This window comes from Equus quagga, chromosome 4 (genome assembly GCF_021613505.1).
Source record: "Equus quagga isolate Etosha38 chromosome 4, UCLA_HA_Equagga_1.0, whole genome shotgun sequence".
Classification (NCBI taxonomy): Eukaryota; Metazoa; Chordata; class Mammalia; order Perissodactyla; family Equidae; genus Equus; species Equus quagga.
The window spans coordinates 110,214,149-110,226,598 of record NC_060270.1 but is presented as its reverse complement, the minus strand read 5'-3'; the positions used below and the strand labels follow the sequence as shown (position 1 = coordinate 110,226,598).

General features: G+C 40.3%; 1 protein-coding gene across 1 annotated transcript in view; it reads right to left on the bottom strand.

Annotated features, from left to right (window-relative positions):
- MYO3B (myosin IIIB) overlaps window positions 1-12,450 on the bottom strand; it is a 397,478-nt gene that overhangs the window by 197,123 nt on the left and 187,905 nt on the right. The window contains exons 15-21 of the mRNA XM_046659858.1: window positions 11,826-11,924; window positions 11,131-11,245; window positions 4,893-5,019; window positions 3,882-4,092; window positions 2,906-3,053; window positions 1,450-1,603; window positions 160-248 (exon numbers count right to left, since the gene is read on the bottom strand). Of these exons, the coding sequence (XP_046515814.1) occupies window positions 160-248; window positions 1,450-1,603; window positions 2,906-3,053; window positions 3,882-4,092; window positions 4,893-5,019; window positions 11,131-11,245; window positions 11,826-11,924 (943 nt within the window). The remainder of the gene's footprint in view (window positions 1-159; window positions 249-1,449; window positions 1,604-2,905; window positions 3,054-3,881; window positions 4,093-4,892; window positions 5,020-11,130; window positions 11,246-11,825; window positions 11,925-12,450) is intronic.

Sequence of the window (12,450 nt, the reverse complement as noted above, 5' to 3'; positions counted from 1 at the left end):
AACAGCACCACTGAGAAAGTTTGGGAATTATGATTAGGTGTTCAAGAAGCATTAAAAGGAGAAAGAAATCTGCAAGCAATTTCGTCAGCAGCACAGACAGGGTAATATGGACACTTACCTCCTGTCAAATTCAGGTTTAATAACTTACGCTTGCCTCACCTTTCCAGCATAGTGATGAATGCCAAAGCACAGCTCCACTCCTTTGGGCCTCCAAAAGTATTTGCATCGTAGATTATCTTCAAACTTATCTGTGTGGATTTTCATGTTTAAAAGTTACAATGTGAATTGTTTGCCCCTTCAAACAAAAATGTGCTCCTCTAGCCATGAGTGACCCCAAATAAGGGATTTCAGGGGAGCCTGATATTACCATCGTATGTACAATGGTGGAGAAAGATCCCCTGTAAGATGGGCATTTACAATCAAGTCCTTGTTTAATTGTTTCATATTGTTTTTAGTGTCAGGCTGTACCCTAAGATTTCATTCTCTGTTCTCTCTAAGAACCCCTAGCATGGACATTGATGACACCAGAAGTTCAGCCAATTAGCTTTATAACCACGAAGATACAGAAGGCAAAAAACTCTAGTGTAAACTCATCTTGGCAACTTGTGACAATTTTATAGATAAAAGGAACCACTGAGGGTGACAATCTCAACTTCTAGAAGTGAATCTATCCCACAAATCAATTTCCCATCTGGGAAAAAGGCTCAAAACTTTCTGTTCCTCCCTCAACAAACAATTTTGCTATTGTTGTGATTGAGAGCCTAGTCTGTGTGAGGAACTGTGCTAAGCACCTAAGGGATGCAAGGATTGGGGCTTTGTTGCCCCAAGCATTTCACAATCTAAGTAAAGGACAGGATCATGTGCAACACTGAGGATTTGAGAAGAAGGAGGTCAAGAAAAACAGGGGTAAAACATAGAGGGCCTTTAATGCCAGGAGAAGGTGTTTAATTGTCATCCCATGGATACCAGAAGAATGAAAAGGTAGCTTTAGAAAGACTAAATTAGCTGGGCTGTCTATGGCAGAGGGGAAGAGTATGAGCCTGGAAGCCAGAAGACCAGAAGGGGCTTTTATACAAACTTGGACTAGAGGTTGACGGGGGTCCAGGAAGAGATATGAGAGAAGAGTATGAAAAAGAGAGGAAGCAAGTATTGGTTACGGGAAGTAAAGGAGAATAAGGCGTAAAAATGATATTGATATAGGGTAATGGTATTTCTGTTTGCAGAAATTGAAAGTGAAGAGGGTTTGAGAGATGGTGATAGGTTTGCTTTAAGACACAAATTCTATCAGGACATTTGCTGAACATTTCAATTCACTAAAAGCAGGATCTATACTTTTATAACCCACTGGGTGGCCAAAACACACAGGATGGATTCATTAAACCAAACTCATTTGATGACATGAGGCAAGTTCTCTTCTGAGCATCTATGCCTTTTCCAAAAGGTACCCACCAACTAGCGTCTGATCAGTTGCTCGGGGAAACCGACTTTCCTCATCTAAAAGTGCAAGCAGTCCCAGGGGTTTCTGGAGGAACATATCCAAGAGTGGGCGATTGTCCTCATACTCCACGGGTGTAGCGTCAATGCCCTCATTCTTATATTCCATCTGGAAGGAAATGGATTGTGAATCTCTCCAGCCCAAAACTGACCTAGGTACCACCAGGCTGCTTCAGCACACACTTTCTGTGTCAGGCCACACTGAATGGATGTGGAAAACAGGGTCTGTTTTACGTTAGTAGGAAAGGACTCTTCTGCATATAACACTGTTGAAGCTTTGGTTTTAAGTCTGACCTACGGGTGGCCTGTGGCAGGCAGCAGAAGCTTGCAAAAGAAGGGATGGCTCTCTGTCTCCCAAACACGAACTTGGTAACTCATAATTTAGAAACTGATGTAGAAAGGAAGAGAAGTTGAAACAAATTTATTTTGGTGACAAGTATGGTTTAAACCAGGACGAAAGTAAACTTCTATCTTTTGCAAAGGGTTCTGCAAGGGAATCATCTCAGACTAAAAAACTAGAAAAAATTCCAGATTTCCCAGGGAAATAAATGGAAGGGACCCAGACTGAAACAAAGTCGAGTTTTGCGCAGGATGAGCAGAGAGAGGAATGTGATACAGATTTATCCACCTTCAATGACAAAAATCAATACTGGTATTTTTACTCCATGTCTTGTGTTTACCTAATAATCACAGTATAGTTTGTGTGTGCGTCCTCACTCCTGCATTAAAACAAGAGGCTTGGTCAGAATGTTTCAGTATTGCAACTACTTCATACAGAAGAGTCTTGGAGTTGGGGTAGGGGGTGGGGTGGAGGAGAAGGGCCACTAGCCTTTGGGTCCACTAGCTTCACACCCTGTTTTATTGACCTTTAAACTCATAGGGGAAAGATTTCCATTTCAGAAAACTGCGAACAAATCTTACTCCTCCCTGGAGACACTCTAGTTCCAACGGGATCTGGTATGCAGAAGACAGGGGTTGGGGATGGCCAGTTCGGGAGTTAAGAAGCCAGTGTTGAGAACCACTGCCCAAAACAGTAAGAACCCATGTCCTGAATTCAAGATCATCTTGTGTCATTTTAGACACAATCATAGATATTTTTAGTTAAATAAAGTAGAAGAGAATACAGCATTTGGGGAAATACACATGAAACAGTTTGGAAGCAATATTAAAATAATTGGCTTGTCACCAGCTCCACTCAAGTGAGGAAATGTACCTTTCTGCAGAAATCAAGATCTCTTTTTTTCAGACTAAATTTAGACTTTATTTATTTTGACAAGACTGCCTCACCAGTGGTTTTTTTCCTTAGAGCCTTTTACTTGTTTGTCTGACTAACAGGGTTTTTGCTTTAAATTGGGGCAGCACAGAGACACCTTCCCCCATCAGCTTTAGTGACTTCAGAGTTCATTATTACCTGTTCAAGAGCAAAAACATGCTGATTGAAATAGTACTGGATTTGCTCATTGGCGATGTTTATGCAGAGCTGCTCAAATGAATTTCTCTGAAAGTTCTCGAACCCAAAAATATCCAAGATCCCCACATTCAAACCATCCTCTGCACTACTGCATGAGAGAGAAGAACAAAACCCTTTAGGGGAGGAAACATCCAGCTCAGAACAATGAGAATACATGTGCCTGAGGGCTCATCAATACATGTACTCGCTCATGGAAAGCAGCCTCCTGCCGCCTCTAAAGGAAGAAACAGTTTATGTCTTAAACCATTTGTTCCTTCAGTCTTCAACAGCATTTCCAGTTTCTTTTTTAAAGCAGTAGAATCCTTTAAAATCTTACTCAGAAGCTCCATAAACAGAGAGATTAAAGAAGAAGCACTCTGTTTGAAGGGGCTAGAGCTGCTGCTCATTTATTCTTCTACTTTCCCATCCACAAGGCTTAACTGGAAGAACACTATTTAGAATTTGATGTTGTCAATTCTTCCACAATACAGAAACCACTAACGCTTAGGAAAGAAAAAGTAGTAGTGGTAATAATGTAAGATACTGTACTTTGAAACTTTTCATGAAATGTCTCAGTTGATTCTAAGAGCAACATTATGAGGAGGATATTACTACCCTTATTTTACAGACGAGAAAACCGCGACTTAGAACAAGCAGCTGATTAAACTGTAGAGCTTGTCTGTGAACCCAGTTGGTCCAGCTCCCAGGCAAGCCTGTTCTCTTAAACACTACACTATAATGGCTCTGTCAAGCATGTGCTTCTCAGGTATAAACACTTCAGCTCTCCTGGATCCTCCTGTGACTTTTAAAGGAGAAGGCCTGAGAGCTTTGCTAAAGAAAACCCAAGAAAGGTCCAAACACTTCCTCTTGCAAACTGTAAGAGACACCAGGGTCAGTGACAGCTGTCCTGAGGCCTCTGCTTCCTAGGGGAACTTGCCATATGTTTTTGTCTGGCTGCAGGAGTGTATTGATGCGATTTACAATCCAGCTGAAGAGCCTCCCATACAGGGCTTTGGACATGGCATCTCGGACGTCTGCAGCCCTGTCGACGGTGTTGGTGCGGATGATAGTCTCGCCCCGGGTTACCACACAGTATGAGGTGAGGGCCTCCTGGAGCTCTTGAGGGCTGATGCAGAGAACACAGGCAGCTGGAACAAAGAGTGAGGATGATACCCGAGAATGTAGTCATCTATCCACCTACTCATTCAGCCAGCCAGCCAGCATTTACTCAACATCTTCTATGTGCCAGGCTCTATCCTCAGCACTTCAGAGTCAAAGATAAACAAGCCAGGTCCCTAACCCCAAGAAGCAATCAGAATGACACAGTTTCTCCCAAACTGCTCTGAAAGCTCTTGGCAGGTGTTAAAGAAAAAAAGTGGGAGGAGGTGGTCTTTAGTCAAATGAGTTGGACCAATTGCTGGAGACTATAGTCTCCTCTTAGAGAGTCACAAAGCACATTAGTATATTAGAGGCCATAAAAAGTGCTGCAGTTTAACACAAAAGGTGTTTACTTTATTTAAATCAGTTTCTTTTTCTAACTCAGGATTCTTATTCCTTGTGCACTCATTATTACCTGTAGAACTTTAAAAATAAATAGACACCTGCTTTCTCCCCAGCAGATGCTGATTGAGTGGCTTCAGAGTGGGGTCCAACCTCTTGTATTTTTTTCCAAAATTTGCAGATGATTTTCAAAAGCAGCCAGTGTTGAGAACCACTGCCCAAAGTTACCTGCCATGGAATTCTTTTCTGCAGAACACCTATCTGCAGCTTATGGAAAGAACACTGATGTTCTACAAGACATCTTTTGGGAAGTACTGGTTAGTAAAAACACCCAGCACCAGCAGAAGAACCAGCAATAGCCGCACGACATTTTAAGAGTCAAGAAAAACTACCAAAGTGAAAGAAACATGTACTTTGGCAACACATTGCACAGGCATCAAATAATTACCATTTTCCAAAGCTTCAGCATTGGGGACCTCACTTTTATCAGTTTGATGTTGAGAGGAAATAGCTGCAAACTCAATGTTCCCAATATTCAAAATTCCAGCCAAAATTCTGTACACTGAGTGTACCTCCTGAAAAGGACATCAAGAAGGTGATTGTCAATCAAACTAACAAACCACTAGCACTGTGATGGAAACTGCTGTTTGTCCACCAAAGTTCACCCTTCCTCTTTTTCTGAGCACACAAATTTCTTAACCCCCCTCACAGTTAGGGGTGGCCATGCAACTAAATTCTTAACAAAGGAGCAAGTGGAATGATGTTGGCCACTTCTGCGCCTGGCCTTATGGAAGCCAGCCTGCCTCCTCCTTGCTTTCTTTCCCAGCAACCCAGCCTCAACCATGCCATTGATTAGAATGCCGGAGACCAATGATTGCATGGAATGGAGTTGTTCTGCAGCCTGAACTTCTTACCTTAGAATGTTCATACAAGAGAGAACTGATCTATGTCCTTTACGCCACTTTTAGTCTTTTACCCTAAACTAAAACCAGCATCCAAATTCAGGTAAGGTTCTTTCTTCAAAACAAGAGAGCAGATGTTTCCTTAAACTCTTTTGAATATAGCTTTTATGAAATAGTTGGCAGGGCATTGATTGATGGTTCACTAGAACGTTTTGAAGTAAAATAATGGAGTATGTACTTATAAACGAGGTCAGGAAATATTTTGAAAGACTCAGGAGAAATTATCTGTGATACTGTGATATAATAAGAAATATATATATTTGGTCCTCATACTGATTTCTGACACAAGAACTTCTAAAACTCTTGGAATTTTCCTGAGTGATAGTGGTGAGAGGCGTGTCCTTTGTTATTCATAATAAGCTGTTTCAACCATACCTGAGTTTGTGCTAATGAGGTGACTTTTGGAGGATGGGGGCTAGTTGCCAGAGGAACCAACCATGTGATTAAAGGGTTGGAACCTTTTAGCCACCCACCCCTCCTCTCCTCTGGAAGGGGAGAGGGGCTGGAGATTGAGTTAATCACCAAAGGGCAATGATTTAATCGGTCATGACTATGTAATGGAACCTCCATTAAAACCCCTAACTGATGAGGTTCAGAGCACTTCTGGGTTGGTGGACACATGGAGGTGGTGAGAGGAGGTGGCACCCCCTCCCAATACCTTGCCCTATGCATCTCTTCCATTTGGCTGTTCCTGAGTTGTATCCTTTATGATAAACCAGTATTAGTAAGTAAACTATTTTCCTGACTTCTGTGAGTTCTTTTAGCAAATTACTAAACCCTAGGAGGGGGTCCTGGGAACCCCCAATTTATAGCTGGCTGGTCAAAAGTAGAAGAACTCTGGGACTTGTGATCGGTGTCTGAAGTGGGGACAATCTCGTGGGACTGAATCCCTAAGTTGTGTGATCTGATGCTAATTCCAGGTAAACAATGTCAGAAATGAATTGAATTACAGGAGAATTGATGGGTGTGGGAAAAACCTCCACACAATTGGTGTCAGAAGTATTGTAAGCAAAAACACTTCAGATGATGTCTTATTTTTACACCGAAAGTTGAACACATAACATTAATGGTGAAAAAAGCAGCACCGATGGTTAAAAAATAATGTACAGTTATTTATTTAAGCATTTGCATTTCCTATAGGTAAGACAAACGAAATATATAGCCAGGAAATTTCTGCATCTTACACTTAAAGATAGAGAAAAGTACTTCCACAAAAAATACTCAGGCAGGGCACTTGATTTAGTACTATACATAGCAGCAAACTAATAGAACTGTCATTAGACCATTGATAAAGCATTGTTCCCAAATCAAGGCTTTCTGTAAACATTACTCAGTAAAGCCAAAAAACTGAACACAGACTGTAACACTGACATCTGCTGGATACCTGATAATGCTACAAAGACAAATGAGGATTTTAAACTGGGTTTCTACTATAGATAAATATTGCTCTTCAAACTTCTAAATCAAAGGCAAGATGTCATGTTTCTGACGTCAAGAATCATTGTCTTAACCACACAACTTAAGAGTAGGTAAGGAGAACACCTCCCAAATGGGTTTTCTGGGATTAGGCTGAATTTAACATGACAGCACCTCATTACGTTGATCAATATACAGTGTGAGGTTGTGGAATGCATCCAGCAACTTCCCAAGGAGGCAGAGCCCGAGGGTAACACAGAGACTCAACAGCAGTGAGTTCTATATCTGTTATTTCTATCTCCAGTTATCTCAAGGGCTAATCTAGAACTCTCAATACTCTTAGGGAAAAAATGTATTTCCTCTAATTAAAACACACACACCACGTATGACAGTACAAACCATGAAACCTCACAAAATGAGATTTCCAGGCATTTCACCACTGGGGTGATCATCCCCAAATGAAATGGTGGTTCTCGCCCTGTTGCTTCTCTGGCAACACCGTCTTCAGCACAATGCTCAGACACGTCCTCTTTTAAAGAGGAAAACTACCTAGGACCTTCAGTGAAAACTTTGGGGTTCAAACACTGTGTGAATGACTGAAGTTAATGGTAGGTGGGTCTCCTTCCTTGGTTCATTGAGAAAAACTCAAGAAGGGGTATCCAGTGCTCACCTCATTATGGAGGTATCAGCCATAGGTTCCCTGTGCTACATTTCCAGGCTATTCGACTTGACTCCTTCAGTCTCACCCTTGGGTTAATTAGATCTTCCTTTCTGGCCTATGAACTTACATCCACTCTTGTGTTTGGGTCAAAACATCACCCAAATACAGTCACAGTAGTATGTCCATCTATGGGATTACTCCTCCCTCCCCAATACTTAACTGTCTCTTCTTTTCTCCCTACAGCCAACCTTGGAAGGATTTTTCACCTTCTTCACTTTGCTTATTTTCTCTTCCTTCATCTCCAGCTACTACGGAGCCTTTCCTGGCATCCCCGCCTTTGCTACCGAGTCTTGCTCTGATGCTCTATTTTTTAATTTCTCACCAGTTTTCAATTTCCTATATGATAAAAGGGAATAACCTCATTCAGGACAGAAAATACTATTAAGAAGACTAATAACTCCTCCAGCTGGGTTTCCTAATTCATTGTTGATGAATATCAATTCACTTTTACCACTAATCAGCAAAAGTTGGGGAGAAAGAGCTTTTCTCCATCAAAGCCCCATGCAAGATATATGAACTTTGATTCTTCTCTCTTTTCCTCAGAAAATAGCCCTTTTACTGATGTAGGTATTCTCCCAATAAACTTGAAGCTAAGAGGAAAACTGAGAAGGACGTTGGCTTTCTCTGTTAGCCTGGAACTGATTTAAGGAAATCACCCTAGCCTGGTTCACAGGCCTCTCACGGTAGTTCTCTGCTACCTCCCTAGGAATTTACTTGCCCTCCCAGTCTCTCTTCATCTTGATTTTTTATAAGTCTATAGTTTTTCACCAGTTCTGCCCTAAGTACTGCATTAGGCCCAGCTGAAGGGCCTTCTCCCTCACAGGCTCTATTTCAATGCCTTTACTCAGTTCTCTTTTCAGACGCTCATATCATTTGTATCTTAAAAGTCAATGGTTGGCTCAAAAACAATTTTTTTTAGGTGCTCGCCCCATGGCCTAGCGGTTAAGTTCAGCGCACTCCACTTTGGTGCCTGAGGTTCAGTTCCTGGCACGGACCTACACCACTTGTTGGTGACCATGCTGTGGCAGTGACCCACAAAAAAAATAGAGGACTGGCACAGATGTTAGCTCAGACAAATCTTCCTCAAGCAAAAAGAGGAAGATTGGCAACAGATGTTAGCTCAGGGTGAATCTTCCTCAGCAAAGAAAAAAAAAATTTGTATATTAATCATATATCAACAAAGTAGTCTTAAAAAAAGTCAATAGTAAATCCTATTGTTTGTCATTAAGACATTGGAAATACTCAAGAACCCCAATTTATATCTTAACATATAAGCCTTCAGTCTTTTCAGCAGTACTCTCCCAAATTCAAAATTTATTTTGAGAAAAGGGAAAAAAATTTGCCCTAATCTCAAAGCCTTCTCCCTAACTGCTTTATCAAGGGATCTGCTTATTGCGAGTAGAAGACTCCTTCCACCAGGGAAGTTTCTTTACACATTAAACTCGGGGTCAAATGTTCTTTCAGATACTTTTGGCTGATGTCGCAGAATTAAAATTCATGCTTCTGAGTCCACGCTAAGGTGTGCTACTCCTAATTTAGCTATAAAGTTTTGGGAAAAACTGAAGGGATTCCTGCAGGGGACTAGTGACATTATAAGAAAGGACAAGAACTATAATTTTAATTAAATTGACCAGTTCATTAAAGCTCTATCTAGAAACGCCCCTCAGAAAAACTTAAGAAAAAGTTTTTACATCAGCTATTTGGCATCTGCTGCCTGACTTCATTCAACTGAATCTTTCTGAATTTAGTCAAACTACTTTGAGTTTATAAACATAAAGTGAACTGAGTTAATTCATCAAAACAGAGTGTCTATAGAGATATAGACAAAGATATAACCAAAGAATTTAAAGTCAGAGAGATAAGATCCAGCCTCTTCCTTCATTCCATTTCCAAGGTTGCTAACTGACAAGGTCAGTTTATTTCCAGTATGAATTAACATGGGACATAGTGAACATACACACATATACATATAATTGCATTCTGATTATTCATTTAACAGTCCAGATCAGGCACAAATTAATAATGTTGACTATCTTTTACATTTCCTTTCTTTTCACATTTGTTCACGCAGTCATTCATTCATTACTTCTGTACTTTTTTTTCCACAAGGGTTAGAGATGGCATACTTCAAGGATACATACTTAGCATATTTAATTTCTTTTGTTTTTAATTTTGTTATATTAAAGTAGCATCTGTTTTATTATTATTTGCAGTACATTTCTATTATTAGAACAGAGCCATTATCTACTTTCTTTTAGAGCCAGGACTAAATTCTTCACAGTATTCTATAACCATCTTTGTATTCTTTGAAAACATAATCTTATTAACCCTATGGCTGACTTCTTTATTGTTTCTGTACCCTTTTAAGGTAGAATGTCCCTAAACACTTTGGCATGACCCAGGTGACTTTAAATCGCTACTGCTATCTCCACCACACTTTGACTGTTCTGGTGATGCACCTTTGATAACAACCAGCTCCATAAATTATTAACCATAAAAGTCCTTTAACAATGCTGGAACCTGTTTAATTGTTCTCCTCTAAGGAATCCAAGGAAATATATTTCTATTTTTATCTGACCTTTGGGATTTTCCACTATCTGTCAGTTTAAAGTCTGTGGGAGGCCGACAGAGAAAATTACCAGCTGGCTAGAAAGAAGAAAGGTATTATTATGACTAAAATCAACCATGCTGGGGAGGGAAGGGTTGGCCAAACTTATTGGATTACAGAAGCAATCCTTTATCCAGAGTAGCTGTCCCAGAGTAACTCAAGTGTCTTGTAATCTAATCCCTTAAGATTTAACACTCTCACCTACTTCCTAATCATTCACCTCCTTTGTTGGAAAAGCAAAAGAATCTGTATATTTTGCAAAATTGATGGCATGAAGCCCAGATACTATAACATGAATGTATCTCAGAATAATATTTGAGCCTAGGGTTATAAATATTTTCTGTCACCCCTGGCATATATTTAATAGAGACAGCCTGTATCTAATAAGATAAGAGCAGTACAGTACTTAGAGCTATAGTTAATAGTGTGCAACTGTGTACCATGGAGAAGGAAGTGATTGTAAAAACGTTGCAAAGGTTTAAATTAATTTGTTTTGGTGTACAAGGAACTACTTGCATAAATATATTTCTGTGGCTTGGGTGTAAGCTACATATTCCTGTACTCCTATTACACAATTCACTATAATGGTTGTAACAACCCCAACTCAGCAAAGGGCAGTATTGTTTTGGTATTAGTGATCACAGCTGTAGTGAATTGATGACAGTGATAACAATTCATAGACACCTTGCACTTACAACAGTACTTCTACTCTAATGTTCATCTGCACATCGTGTTAAAATGCAGATTCCAATTCACCTACTCTTGGTTGGACCTGAAAATCTGCATTTCTAGCAAGCTCTCAGGTGATGACAATGTTTATGGTCCTCAGGTCACACTTTTTTTAACAAGACCTTATAACCTGACCAGCAGGGCATTTAAAAAGCAAGTATCCTGCCCCAAGTTAGAACATTCATATCTTCACTCACATTGATCCAAAACATTAACACTTGAGGTTCTTTCTCTCCTGACAATCACTTACCTTGTGAGTGAACCCTATAATCCTGAAGCAATGCTGAATTGCTTCAAACTGTCTTCTGTAAGACTCCTTGGAAGTTATGTCATGCATCACCCTTCCAGTTTCACCAGCTATGTACCTAAATAGCATATGAACAAACAGAATGAGCATTGACATAGTGAATGACACCCCAAATACCAGGGCGTCATTGGACTCCTTCTTTGCAAGGGCATTTCCCTTACAGTCGAACACTGCAGTGAAATAATGGTGTATGTGGCTGAGTAAAATGGCTGCAACTGAGTTTTTGAATGTTCCAGGAAATGCAGATAGTGAGATGTAATTCCTGACATATCATCTGGAGTATTTCAGCTAAAGAGACTGTGAGTGTCCAGTTAGGAAAGTAGCTCCATTTATTTCCAGGTTTTGTCAATTGCTAGTTTTACATTCATTAAAAATTAACAACTGGGGCTGGCCCCGCAGCCCAGTGGTTAAGTTCGCGCGCTCCGCTGCAGGCGGGCCAGTGTTTCATTGGTTTGGATCCTGGGTGCGGACATGGCACTGCTCATCAAACCACGCTGAGGCAGCGTCCCACATGCCACAACTAGAAGGACCCACAACAAAAGAATATACAACTATGTACTGGGGGGCTTTGGGAAGAAAAAGGAAAAATAAAATCTTTAAACAAAAAAAAATTAGCAACTAAATCCCCTGGCACTTACCTAGGAGGCTTTTCCTCAGGAAGTCTGAACTCAGAAAGTTTCTTTTGGTGATAAAGTCCAGCATAAATATAGTAAAATATGTGAAAATTTTTCTCTCCCCTGAAAAAAAGGGAGCGGGGACATCATTAACAACATATTCTGGGCTTCCCCACTCCAAGTGATTTATACCATTTCCTTCCCATGCAAAATGTTATTCTGTAGCAAATTTGCATTTTCAGGCAATTAAATATGCTATATCCCAACTACAGAATAGTAATAGTGATAGAATTAATGTAGTAATTGTCACAATGTCACATTATTAAACACACTTATGTTTACTATGTGCAGAAGGAGGTTTTAGAGAATAGAAGATTTATAGGTAACAGCTCAGGTTACACACGTTTAGAGACCTTTCTATTGCAGCCCAAATGGCTATGCATCTGTGCCACATGCCTTCTGTTTGCAGCCCATGTTGTTTCAGAGACAGTGATATCCAGCTTAGAGAGATCAGCCAAACTCCCTACTTTACTGGAGCCCCAGATAGGAAGTGGCTTGCTGGTGGTACAGCAAATTAGGGAGTAGAATTGGTCCCAGAACTGAGGTCTCCACTCTCCCAAACTTGTATTCTTTAAAACACAATTCAGGA